Source organism: Ascidiella aspersa, chromosome 9 (assembly GCF_963924565.1).
Source record: "Ascidiella aspersa chromosome 9, kaAscAspe10.2, whole genome shotgun sequence".
Taxonomy (NCBI): Eukaryota; Metazoa; Chordata; class Ascidiacea; order Phlebobranchia; family Ascidiidae; genus Ascidiella; species Ascidiella aspersa.
In genome coordinates this window covers 20,453,392-20,466,638 of record NC_139455.1, presented here as the reverse complement: position 1 = coordinate 20,466,638, position 13,247 = coordinate 20,453,392, and the positions used below count along the sequence as shown (strand labels likewise).

The 13,247-nt window shown below is 36.7% G+C and overlaps 2 protein-coding genes across 2 annotated transcripts in view; one reads left to right on the top strand and one right to left on the bottom strand.

Moving 5' to 3' along the window:
- The window catches only part of LOC146133514 (organic cation transporter protein-like), an 84,224-nt gene extending 70,977 nt beyond the window's left edge, over window positions 1-13,247 (bottom strand). The window contains exons 1-4 of the mRNA XM_083397773.1: window positions 13,102-13,247; window positions 11,072-11,173; window positions 9,244-9,376; window positions 7,520-7,623 (exon numbers count right to left, since the gene is read on the bottom strand). Of these exons, the coding sequence (XP_083253899.1) occupies window positions 7,520-7,623; window positions 9,244-9,376; window positions 11,072-11,173; window positions 13,102-13,247 (485 nt within the window). The remainder of the gene's footprint in view (window positions 1-7,519; window positions 7,624-9,243; window positions 9,377-11,071; window positions 11,174-13,101) is intronic.
- LOC146133515 (cytochrome P450 2B4-like) lies at window positions 1,417-6,173 on the top strand. Its single transcript, XM_083397441.1, has 9 exons — window positions 1,417-1,772; window positions 2,694-2,839; window positions 3,251-3,359; window positions 3,804-3,913; window positions 3,991-4,112; window positions 4,408-4,532; window positions 4,954-5,098; window positions 5,323-5,486; window positions 5,801-6,173. Exons 1-9 carry the CDS (start codon window positions 1,479-1,481, stop codon window positions 6,110-6,112), a joined length of 1,527 nt encoding a protein of 508 aa, XP_083253567.1. The 5' UTR covers window positions 1,417-1,478; the 3' UTR covers window positions 6,113-6,173.

Below are 13,247 nucleotides of genomic sequence, written 5' to 3'. Positions count from 1 at the left end.
AACGCTATACTAAACTATCCTTCACAGGTTGTATTAAACAACTCATTTATGCTAGTTATTGGATCAAAGGTATGACGCGGTACCGGTAATCAGGAATGTTGAGCTAATCGTTAACAAACACAAGTTGCTAGATTGCTCAAATCGGATTAGCAAACAAACTTGTTAATAAAAAAACTCCTCGCAATTTAACAAGAGGTTTAACGGTTTCTGTCGAGCAATGTTTTTTGTCTAATAACTACTGTATTTTATTAGACATGAACATTTCGTTTTGGCACTACGCCTACTGTAAGTGTTTGAAAGAACTTGCTTCAAAGCAGAAAAATGGTGTCTGCACAGGCAATAGTTGTAGCCCTACTTGAAGATTCGAGTAAAGCTTGTTTTAAATGATGCTGTAGGGGACCTGCATGTCTGTGAAAATTATTACAGCATATCCGATTGATGCTGAAGTTTTAAACGTTCTACTTTACTCTTTCCTTGCTAAGCCGGCTGGCAAATCGAGTCGGGAACGGATGCTAATCCCCAAGGCAGTCGCTCTTGTGCTACAAAGTTTACAGCGGCTGCTGGAAAAACTGAGCTTGACACAACGATTTGAGCGCCATACTTTCGAGAACGTGTTTGTGGAACGTGTTTGTGCTGCGCTGTTGTGAACTGTATTCATTAAAAGCGCAGTTATGTCGATTTCGGAAATGTAGAATACACCAGCGATCTCACAATATGCACTTTGATTTGTAGTTTTAGGCAGTTTGTTAAGTTTCGACTTGATGGAGTTAGATCACACGGCAGTCATGTACCCCAATTGAAATATGCACTGGTTACTAACATTGCTTCCTGGCTATAGCCACCAGCGTTACAGAATTTAAGTGAGAAAAAGGCAGGATGCAACTAACCCAGACTTGGATCGCTCAGAGCTTATCAGCAAATAAACGCTTTCAGTCTGAAAGTTTCAGATAGGTTTTATGTCAAATCTTAACGTTTGAGCTGGTTCAGTTGTAATAGTATAAAGCTGTACCTTCACTCAACTCGTTGTTTTTGGATTGGACTTTAGTGCATGAGGACGTATAACTACGGTAATATAGAAGCAGTTAAAAGTAATTAAATCAACTTGTTGGAAACGTTTGAAGCGCAAGAAAAATTTTGTATTCTACACTAAAGTGAAAAAACGCGGACTTAACATTAAACAGTGTTTCTATTTTAACATTAAACAGTGTTTTCTATTAAAAGGAAGCTCGCCCAATATGTTTCCTATAACGCTATGTGCGTTAATCATTTGCTTGAATAGAGAAAGTGTTGCGATGGCTATGAAGTCAATGCTGCAAAAGCGACTTACATTGACTTAACTTAAAGGCATATAGACATGACTTGAAATGGAAACTATAGCTGAATAATTTAAGTTGCTTTTATAATGTATAGTTCATAACTAGTTACATAAGTTAACAATTAACCTGGGTAGAACGAATGTTGCTGAGAGCATTTAAAGAATGAAGGTACACGCAATTCTGCAAGAGGTAGTCGGTTTGTTGTCAAACCTAAACAGCTTCACTTGGTTCAGTCTTGTTGTATTTCTGTTGTATTTTTACTGGAGATCACGACCTCACGCTAAATTCCCGCCAGGGCCAATCGGCTTTCCTATTGTTGGAGTGCTGCCTCACTTGTCTAAATCACCAGCAAAGGTTTTCAAGAAATGGAGTCTCGAACAGTACGGACCTATTATGTCGGCGCGCATGGGGATAAAGTCTGTGGTTGTTTTAAACACGTTTGAAGCGATAAACAAGGTAGACATTTAAGTATTTTTATCACATATATCATATTCATATTTTTATTCCAAACAGGGCCGTTCACCGGCAATACTAAAGTGCTTACAACCAGTGTTGCAACGACAATAACTTGACTTAAGTGCACTTAAGTCACTGTTTTTAAATGACGTGACTTTACTTAACTTCAGTCTTTAGGGCAATATTACGTGAGTTGTGTTAGGCTAAGTCTTTTAGACAAATGACCTAATTTATTCAAGTCTTTAGGACAAGGGTTCTTAAACAGTTCAACATTTTTTAGACCGAAATCTACAGATCTATAGAGTTTATTTGTATTGCGACGTCAGTTTGTGACGTCATTTTTTTTTAATTTTGCCTTTCGTGATCCACACGATGTCAAAAAAAATTTAGCGGCAAAAAAGTTTAACAACCCCTGCTTTAGGACAAATGACTTGGGTTGAAATGAAGTGTTTTCATTAAGCGTATTTTTTAAATTGAGTTATTTGTCCTAATTTTTGTACCTAAAACAATTTGCTTGGAATATGTTGCGTTTACGTTAGTTGAGGTATTGCTCGTAATCGAAAGAGTTTACTAACTTTAAAAAGTTTGATTTTTTACATTTAATTTTTTTGAGAAGGTTTTACTAGGAATTGACTTGCTCTAATTATGACTTGACTAGGACTTGACTTGTAATTTTTGGACTTAACTTGGAAGGTGTTTTACAAATGACTTTACTGGTACTTAATTGTTTACAACACTGCTTACAACACATACACATACACACATTAGCTACCATTACATAAAACCCATTAAAGACAATATTATAGTTTACTATGAATTACATATAGGTTTATGAATTGTTTATGGGCCTTATAATGTGACCCGTTGTACATTGCACAATAACGCTTTCAGAAATTAAATTCTTGTTATTAAATTGTTTAGGCTTTTGTCAAGAAAGGAAGTATGTTCTCTGACCGTGCTTGGCATGCTCTCTTCTGCCGAGAATCCGGACATGGCGGTATAGTTTTCCAGAAATACGACGAGAAATTCAAGACACAAAAGCATTTCGCCTTGAAATATTTTCGAGAGTGAGTGCTTGACTGGCCGTATTTAGACAGCCACTTTTCTTAGAAAAAAAAGATATATGGGTTTGGAGAATCTCACGAATTTTGAAAAATGTGAAACACAATACACGTTTTTTAGTAATTTCAGTAAAAAATATCAAAGACATATTATTCGATAAAATCGACATTTCGCAATTTACAGACGTTTCAGCAATAACTCATGCCATTTCCTTTCGTTTTAAGTTTTATTTTGTCTTCACTTGATTTTTATACTGATGATGGCATGAGTTAATTGCCTGAACGTCTGTTGATTGTAAAATGTCGATTTTATCGAATATTATGACCTTGATATTTTTACCGAAATTTGATAAAATCGTTATGACGGCTGGTCGCCGTAAACAAGGGTATATTTACTTTTTTCTATTTTTTATGCAGAAAAGGTTTGGGCAAGAAAACGTTCGAAGCGTTGATAAACGACGAAGGAGATCGATTGGTTAATTTTTTAAAAGACAAACACAAACCGGACGATACAGTGAATTTAAAGGTAAATTATTTTTTTATAAATGGGATAACATTTTGTATTTATTTGTTTAGGACTTACTTATTTGCCGAGCGTTACTTGAATGTTTTTAGCAATAAATTCTTAACTAACACGTGAATCAAGGCTGCAAAGTATGTGAAAATATATGCGACCATTTGGCAACAAACTACTTTCACTAACCTTTTGACAAATGGGTAAACGAAAATGACATAGTTTCAGCAAAATATATGTTTCGCAAACAATATGCTACAACATATTTCGAGAAGCTTTTCTTCGGATTGGCCTGCTTACTTTCTAATGACCGTTGACAAGAAAACAACAACAATAGATTTTTATAAAACGTTTATATGCACAACGCATTTTGTTTCCATCATTTAAACGTATACATCTATCGGTAATTCAGCGCAACAGCTGGAATACATTGTTTTAAAACTTTCTTTTTTAAAGGAATACTTCTACTTGTTAACGTCGAACGTCATTATGCAAACTGCATTTGGAAAGCACTACGATTACGGGGATGAGACTTTCAGAAATCTACTCAACAAGCTCACAATGCTGTTCGTATGCCAAAATTATATTAGGCTCATTTTTGTGTGTTATTTTTTATGAAAACTAAATCATTCTTTCTCGGCAGATTTTCGGACCCTAAATATGCGAAAAGACTATCGTTGGTGTTCGGTATTGGTTTTCTGGCAAGATTTCCGCCATTTGCAGAAGCTGTAAGGGTATTCGGAGAAAGGTTGCGTGAGATATTAGGTAAGGTCTAAATATAAGCCTTGTAATTTGAGCTGTAAATAAAAAGCACAAGTTTTACAGAACAGATTAAAAAAATATTGTTTAACATATAAAACTCAACGACAGGCGAAAAGTGTTAAAGATCTATATTTCTTGCACGGCTATCAGTTTTGGAACAAAAAGGCTCTCAGCATGAAACGTGTCCTATCGCTTGAAAACACCTGTACCTACAAGATTTGCACGGGTTATGCGGTTTTCTGAAATCCGCTTGATAAACACCGTTTTACATTCTTGCGAATAAAACGCTTTTTTGTAGGTTTCATAAACGTGCAAGTGGAAGAACACAGAAAGCGATTCGATCCTGACAACGTGGACGATTATATCGATGCGTTTATTTACGAACAACGAAACGGAAAGACACCAAAACAATCCGGATTCATTGTAAGTGGCCGACCAAGCAGAAACTCCAAGAAGGCATTAGCCATATACCAAACAGTTTGAAATAAAAAACTAATTACCGCGCAGTTAACGAGGGAGTTTTGCGTTCTCGTCGATTTTCAATGTTACTTAAAAGGCAATCGATTTTTAATGTGACAAAGCAAGTAAACTGCTGAATTAGTACGTGTAGGGTAATTTGTCTTAACAACAACAAAGGTGTAACATATCACATTTCGTAATAAGAATATCAAAGCCCATACAGAAGTAGGTATCATTTTGAACGTTTCGATCAACTCTTTATTCATTTTCAACATAGCTATGTGGCTTTGATATTCTTATTACGTCTTACTACAACCTCCAGTCATTATGCTCCAAAATATCATATTCCAATTCAAACAAGTGTTATCAATCAGTTACAATGCAGGACACCCAGCTGATAACCGTATGCCGTGATTTTTTTGCGGCGGGCTCAGAAACTACCAGCACCACTCTGGCTTGGCTGTTCGTTTTTTCCCTCCACTATCCAGACTACCAGAAGCAAATCGACCATGAAATCGAAGAAATTTTAGGTAAGAATGTATTGCTGTTTTAGGGTATTTTACAGTTTTACTTACGTTAGTTACGCCCCCTCTGTGACACGCCGTCTCAACTGAGTATTTTTGTAAAAATACCGGAAATAAAATTCCGGAATACCGGATTTTTGTGGAATACGCCACAGCAACAGCTCTACTAAAAATCAAAGACGACCTAATTGACAACGCAAATCAGTATGTCCAGGTTTTATGTGTTATAGGAACGTCTGGAATACCTTCAATGTCGAATAGGCTTCACATGCCTATAACGTGCGCGTTTATACAAGAAGTGATGAGAATAAAAACCATCACCCCATTCGGCGTCCAGCACTGCACTTCGGCCGAAGTTGAATTGGAAGGCTACGTACTGCCAAAAGGCACCATTGTAAGTGCTTGACTGCTCGTAGAGTAATCCTATATTCAAGCTTTCTTACTGTTCGCTTACAAATGATAAATAAATGAACAAATCAACAACAACCTGTGTTAGTCGCAATCCCACCAAACATGACCCGTCTCGCGCGGGTAATAGTTGAGATAAAGTCACTGCCTGCAACCTACAAAAGGTTTTATCACATAGTAACAAACTCAAATTTTAAAGTCCACCAAAGGGTATAGTTGACATGCATAACTGCGGTTCACCAAGCTACTTATCAATTCAACTGGTAGGCCTACTAAATAACTATTTCACATTTACTACAGGTAATGGCGAATTTGGACGGAGCGCATATGGACCCAGAGACCTGGCCTGATCCGGAAAAGTTTGACCCACACAGGCACATAGACGAAGAGGGAAAGTTCGTTGCCTCCAACAAGATTATCCCGTTTTCTATCGGACCTCGGTTTTGCTTAGGAGAGAGCTTGGCCCGCGTTGAGATCTTCATTTTCTTTGTGAAGATTATCCAAAGGTTCACCATTCGTTGCGCGACCGAAGAATTGCCATCAATGGACCCAATCGTTTCCACCGTAGTGGCGCCAAGAGAGTGTAAAGTTAAATTGGAAGTACGCATGTAATTGTTTTGAGCAATATGAACGTTAAAAGATCATTTGAAGTTGATTGTATATGTATTTCAGAAACAGATGTTTATTTAAGGTGATTAAAATCATTTTTTAAATTTGATATAAAAAAGGTACAGTAATGTCACACTACAATTTCGAGTCTTGATATTGCTATGCCAATAAAAAATTATTTTGCTCCCACTTTTAGTGAAGTAAAAGCATGCCGCCACAAACGCTTTTAAAACAATCAGCTCAGTTTACGCTTACACAAGTAACACCGGTAACTTTACTAAAAAACAAAAATATAGGCCTACACTACATGTCTGTGCGACGAATCATTGTAGGCAAGGGTTCAGTAAAAAAGTATAAAATGTAGAACGTAATTATAATTCCCCATGTCCAAATATTTTTAGCTGCTCTATTTTATTCTCGAATGTAGAAACTGATTGCTGTTACTTTTCGCGTTTCGCTCTGACTAGGTGTAATACAGACAAATGAAAATCCAGTTTTTAAAAAATAGCTCAATGTGCTGATTTTGCACACAAAATTTTCCGACAAAATATTCAACACAAAGTGAGGCAAAACATTTCGCCTTCCTTTCTTAAGTTAGAAGTCTCAGTCAAAGTTATTTTAAACTTAATGGACAGTTTAGGAAAGTTAAATATACTCGATCATTGCTTACAGGTATCAAATCACACTTGACATAATACTAAACCGTGCACTTAATAAAACTTTTAAAAATCGTCAGGTGTAAAGCACCTCATAATCGTGCAGTACTAACTTTAATCTCACACATCACTCTTTCACCAAATACAAGTTATTATTAAATTGCTTCCAAAGGCATCGTCAAATGTTATACGATAGCACTGGTAACCATATAAACTATAATCTCACATATCATTCCACTACCTATAATGCAAGCTAATAATAATAAATACTTCAAAAGGCATCGTCAAGTGCAATACGATAGAATTACAGTATAAACCGTATAATCGTTAAACAGTACTAACTTTAATCTCACACATCATTTAACTTCCTATAATGCGAGATAATATTAATAAATACTTTAAAAGGCATCGTCAAATGTAATACAATAGCAATATAAACCATACAATCGTTAAAGAGTACTAACTATAATCTCAAACACCACTCTACTACCTAATGCGCCCGAATATTAAATCACTTCAAAGGGCACCGTCGAACGTAATGCGATAACATTAACCATATAATCGTTAATCTTACACATCACTTTTCTATACCAAATGCACGCTAATAATAAATTACTTTAAAAGGCATCCTCAAATGTGATAGCATTACCAACCATATAGTCGTTGAATAATGCCAAATACCATCTAACGTCAGTACCCCTATCGCTGTTCAATTCGAAATTGTAAACACAGACATAGGTTCAAACGATCTGACCTGTCAGACACGTTGCCAAAGATTGGTGCTCCGAAAAGGACTCCAACCATGTAGAGAACTGTTGCGAGGGAGTCCAAGTAAGCTTGGTCGCACACCAGGTCGAACTAGATGAAAAACACGCGTTTTGGTCTACTCCAATGGTTCTAAACCTTTTTTCTTTCGTGGCCCATTTTCGTTGCACAAAAATTCTGTGGCCTAATAAACTTTTATGAAAGAACAAACTATTAAAAAAGGTTTAGAACAAAAAATGGCGGAGCATATAGCACAGATTATTTATCCAACCGTGGATTAGTGAGGTACTTGCTTCTGAACAATAAATTTACGTTCATTCACTTTCCATCTCAATTCCTCCCTAAGCCAGTATTCTTGTAAAATTAGGTATAGTGACACAAATGATAAATTCTTAAAAAAAATGTAGCTGTTTTAAATTGGTCTGTGGCCCACCCAAAATGTTTCCATGGCCCATCAGTGAGCCATGGCCCACTGGTTGAGAACCGCTGGTCTACTCTAAACTTTTATGTCTACATATAGTCCTAACGCGAAGTAAATTTGAAGCAAACTTGGCACAAAATTAGTTGTAATTAATTGAGTTGGACGAAACAAGATATTTTATCGTACTGATTATGTTTGTTGAATGCAAAAATTCCCATTGTATGCTATATCGTTTTTACATTTCCGTCATCTGTTAGTTATTCTTAATCTGCATGTACGAGCCCAAAATATGAAACAAGATTATATCAGGCGTTAACTGTAGCAAAAAAACAAGCCGGCTTATCTTTTAAAATAAATAGACGATCAAAAATTTTTCAAAAACAATACCAACCGACAACAGTTAAGAGCTGTTTTAAACAGGGTAAAATATGTGGGGTAGTTATTCGAAAGTGGTTATGTGCTATATCAGGGGTGGGCAAACTTTTCAGCTTGCGAGCCACATTTTAAACTTAATATCCTAATGAAGAAGCGCGTATAGTGGATTACCGTGTGGTAATTTTTGTGCAGCACATCTAGAGTCCGCGAATGTAGTTTGTTGCGGGGCTGCAACACAGAGAGTGTTTAAAAATATAGTTATAACGCGAGAATAGACTGTGACACAAAATGCCTTTGGAGAGGCTTACCGGAATCAGCCAGGATTGTAGTGCAAACAAGGCTAGGCTAGAAAAATAACTAGCCGGGGTGAAGTTCGAACTCACGACCTTGGCCATACCGTGACCGTCGCTCTACCAACTGAGCTACGCAGGCTCAGAAGGGAGCGAGTCGAGAAACTACCATAACTTCGGTGCCTGCTAACTATATATGGATGCCCTTATCGTTGGCCAGTACGACCCCAGAAGGGCTTGATCACAGAACACACATTGTGCATATCTATGTTTGAGAACATTTGGCAGTTTAAAGATATTAAAAACGCCAAACATTGTGTTCTATAGTGGGCGTATTTGAAACAGAACACGTCAATATTACATCACATCGAGTAAGTAAGGTTAATACGGGGCTATCAAACACAATACAGCTTTTTGAAATGAGGTATATAATCCCTTATAAATTTGGATAACGATCTTCAGCTAAATGAAACATGTCGGAGAGCTGCAGTTTGCCCTTTGTTAAGCTATATCGTTATTTAGCCGGTACGATTTATATAACACTTGTTGAACTTCCGCTTTTTGGGGTCGCCAGCTTTTATTGAGCAATAGTAAGAGTGATGTATGAATAAAGGTAAATTTATCAACCTCGGTGATCACTGTTTCCGTGAAAAGGTCTGTGTTGTAGAAATAACCTTCGTCGCATCCGATTGGTTCCGCTTCCTTGTCGAAACACCCGCACTCATCGGACGAACATGAACTCTTATTGGTGTAGGGATACCTATGTAACAATGCTATTCTGACGTTTGGCATTTTGGTGATCAGGTAATATATATTTAAATAAGTCGGGCTATCTGATTTTGACCAATGTTGAATATCACGCAGGTTTAGCCCGATAAAACATCCTTTGCAAAACAAAAAGTTTGTATATTTGGTCTTCTTACATCTCAAATTCGGTATGGCATCGTAGGAAATAGGCCATAGCAATGCAAATAACTTTGGGATAGAGAATTTTTAATTTAAACTTAAACACTTCATTTTCGCGACCGATTTTTGCTGTGAAGTTAAAGGGGTCGTAATTAATGCTAAAGAAAACATTACCTTAAGTTTAACCAAAAAAGCTTTGTCAACCGATATGCAAACAAAAAATAAATACAAAAAGTGGTTTATTTTAAAAAAAAAACGCCCATGTAAGTAAAGTAACAGTGAGTACAAGACTACTTGTATCAGGAGTATGTTTTCGGGTTTTAAAAATGTACCCTAAATGAAAAAAACATGTTTCACCAGGAACTATAGGGTGCAATCTACGAACATTTGCATACTAGATTGGAAAATCAGGTATGGGCATAAATCCGTGATCGTCCACTCGTCCCGCGGATTTAAATTCACTCCCAAAGGTTTCGGCGTACAATAACGAAAAGGCACTACTGTTCATATTATTCTCAGATTGCGTTGAAGCAAGCAAAATAAATTATATTTTTCCTAAATATCTACTTGTATTGCTCCAACCGCTTAGTAAGCTTTGTAGTTTGCATTTCGACGCTGATGGGTAAACTTTGCATGCCTATAATGTGTTAGTTTTATTTCCAAATCCAAACACACAATTCCAGGTTCTATTTGAGCGCTCTCTAAATCGATAAACTGTAAACTACAATGCCGCCGTTGCGACAACAGTCATATTTCCCCATTTGCAATAATAATGGGTTGACCTAAAGCAGGGGTGTCCAACATGAGGCACGCGTGCCAAATGTGGCACGCGTCCTAATAAAACATGGCACGCAAGCCCCCAAACTACGCCGAAAGTGATTAAAGTTTACATATCAATGTTTATCGCCTAAGCCCCAAACTAAAGATTTATTACCTAATTCAAACACAGAAGCACAAGTTCGAGCTATTCAAGCGCTCTGTAAATCAATAAACCATAAACTTAAACTTTAAGTGCGGTAGTGTTTTAATGATTTAAGTTTGTGGTTTGTACAATGTAAACGTAATAAAATTCAAAATAGTTGCACTTCAATTAATGTCTTTAAACGACTAAAAGCCCTTAAAGCCAAATGGTTTAAAATGACATGTTTTTGCTTGATACAATTTTAGTATAAAGGCCTTGTTTTGTCCTATTAACATGGTAGATTACTCTATGTTTTTTTTGTGCTTATATTTTATATATATTCTTTAGCAGATACATCAAATTACTTCTCTTAATTAATTCAACTATTTATATTGAGCGATTCTTTTTCGGCAAACAATCTTGATTACTTACCCCAAACCCTGCAATTTTTATTTTAAGAAATAAAATAAAAAAAAATAATAATAAATAAATAAACTTTGAGTGCCTGCCGCAGTTGCTCCATTAGCAATGCTACCACCTAATATAGGCACAATGTATTGTTGCCTATGGTAAATAAACTGTTTTGTTGGGAAATGATGCAAACAAAGTTTTACGGCGCATCAAGCGGAATAACTCATGATTTCCTACCGTTTACAAAAATCGTAAGACCCATCTTCTTTCGTCGGTGTTGTAAGGTTAATGATTTCTGATTCGTTCAAACCTTCCGTGCAGTTTTGCTGGACTTTACACCTGCAGGGTAAACAAATCCAAATGTTAACTGTTTAGCTTACTTAAGCCATCGCGTTGTCAGTTGCGCTGAATGGGTTTCTTCCAACGCTATACGATTTACAACTTTTGAGCATTGCAGAGGACTTACAAAAAAAACTTGGTGTGAAACTCATAAAAGGCTTAGCATGATTATCTTGGTCATGTTTTATATGGTCATAATTTTTCTCGAAAAGTTGTTTTACTACTAATTTGAGTCCGATAAGGCGACAAGAGACATCGCCTTAAAATAAACAAAATTACGTTTTAAATAGCGTAGCTTAGAAGGTAAATAACTTAACAAAATATATTTCATTACGTTTATGTTATTCATGGATCAAATAGATTTATAATATTTATTCCGTTGTCTGTTACCTAAATTTAATTTGCTTGGACGAAATGGGGTAAACAAAAAACAGGCTAACCCTACACCAGGGGTGTCACAGGACCCGTAAGAAAAAATTGTGCGGCCCGCGACCCACGTTAAAGTACAAAGATGTTATGTATCTCAGTGAAGGCCCCATGTGCTCCCCCATGTGAAGGCCAATAACAAATCTGTAACTAATCTTAACCTAATATTAAGGCGTTTTCTTTAGTATATTTGTTGCTGTTTGACCTAAACAATTTCTAATTCTGTTGTGCGAGGTGGCCAATAACCAAGACCCATGGGCCACATGTGGCCAGCGACATCTTTATCTGTGACCAACATACTTTGTTTCATTTAGTGATGAAATGACCAAGCTTTTTTATATTTTTTTTCCAAAGTACAGTATTGGCGGCCGATCTCCATGCAAAAAAACAACAAAAATATACTATTAGAGCAGGGCGGGTTTAGGGTTGGGCACCGGCCATGGCTCCTTATTTTGGCTATCTTAACCATAACATCATTGTATTGGTCATTGTACTTTTTTGGGCACGGGCATAACTCTCTACATAGGTATCGCAAAACCAAAGTATCACTATTTTCAAAATTTGCCAGTTAACTTAAATACATGTTTTATATTATGACTGTAAAACTTTCTTGTGACGTTTTGTAACACATTTTTCTGACACGTTCTTTGACGCGTCAGTAGGGATGTTTAAGGAAAAGTTTCGTCCAATCGTAGCTATACGCGATTGGTTAGTTTGGATAAAGACCTGTCGCTGTGGCTAAACAATTACTGTGCTTGTTCATATGTATCCATATAGTGCAAGGCAGCGGTTTTTTTTTCGGGCAGCCAATTACTTGCCGATAACCTTTGCTTTATAACCCTAATCATTAAGTGTGGTCAAATGCTGTTGGGCAAGCATCTGAGCAACTAACGTGTAATGCCAGGTGCAGAAATTTCGCAATTTGAAATTGGGCATTAGGTTGCAAAATAAACATTCCATCATGACACGCATACAGCACACTGTAGGGTTCGAAGGTGAATTGTAGGCCAATATTCAGCGAGGTTAAGCGCAGCTTATTGGTAAAGTAATAGTAACGCATTATTAAAACGAACACTAATTAGCTAGTTTTTTTAGAAATTAAGTGCATGTATTCGTTGATTAGCATCTATATGTTATTAATGTGAATAAGTAAAACAAGTGAAAACGGTAGGTATTTTATAAGCAGGGGGCCACGAAGGTTAAAAGCCTTTCCAAGGCGCAACGAAACATGAAGGGTTGAAAACCCTTGCCCGACACTAACCGGTATTATTTTCGAGCGACGCCATTTTTATTTAACTTCAACCAGTTCCTTTGCTGCTAACGATAACTGGCAATTAAGGTGTACATGCTTGCTGTGGACTTTAAACATTATAACGTTGAACTCTTGACCCTCTTAGCTGACTGGTTCACGAGCCCTGAGTGAATTAAGGTTTTCTTAACTAAGATCGCTCTGATAGAACAAATAACTCTTTTGCATGTCCTTACTTAAACGGTCTCCTTACCTGTAATCTGGAGTGTAGTTCATAAACACTGGTGCCAGTGAGTTGTAGCCTGCCGGTATGCTAGAATATACTGTTACACATACTAAGAATATCTGGAATCTGCCAAGTCCACCGATCTTGGTGAGAATCAAGTCGAAATCAATCAT

Coding starts and splice junctions, on each gene's coding strand:
- LOC146133515 (XM_083397441.1), top strand. CDS start 1,479: ATGAAGGTACACGCAATTCTGCAAGAGGTAGTCGGTTTGTTGTCAAAC. Junction 1,773..2,693: donor CGTTTGAAGCGATAAACAAG/GTAGACATTTAA, acceptor TAAATTGTTTAG/GCTTTTGTCAAGAAAGGAAG. Junction 4,533..4,953: donor CAAAACAATCCGGATTCATT/GTAAGTGGCCGA, acceptor GTTACAATGCAG/GACACCCAGCTGATAACCGT.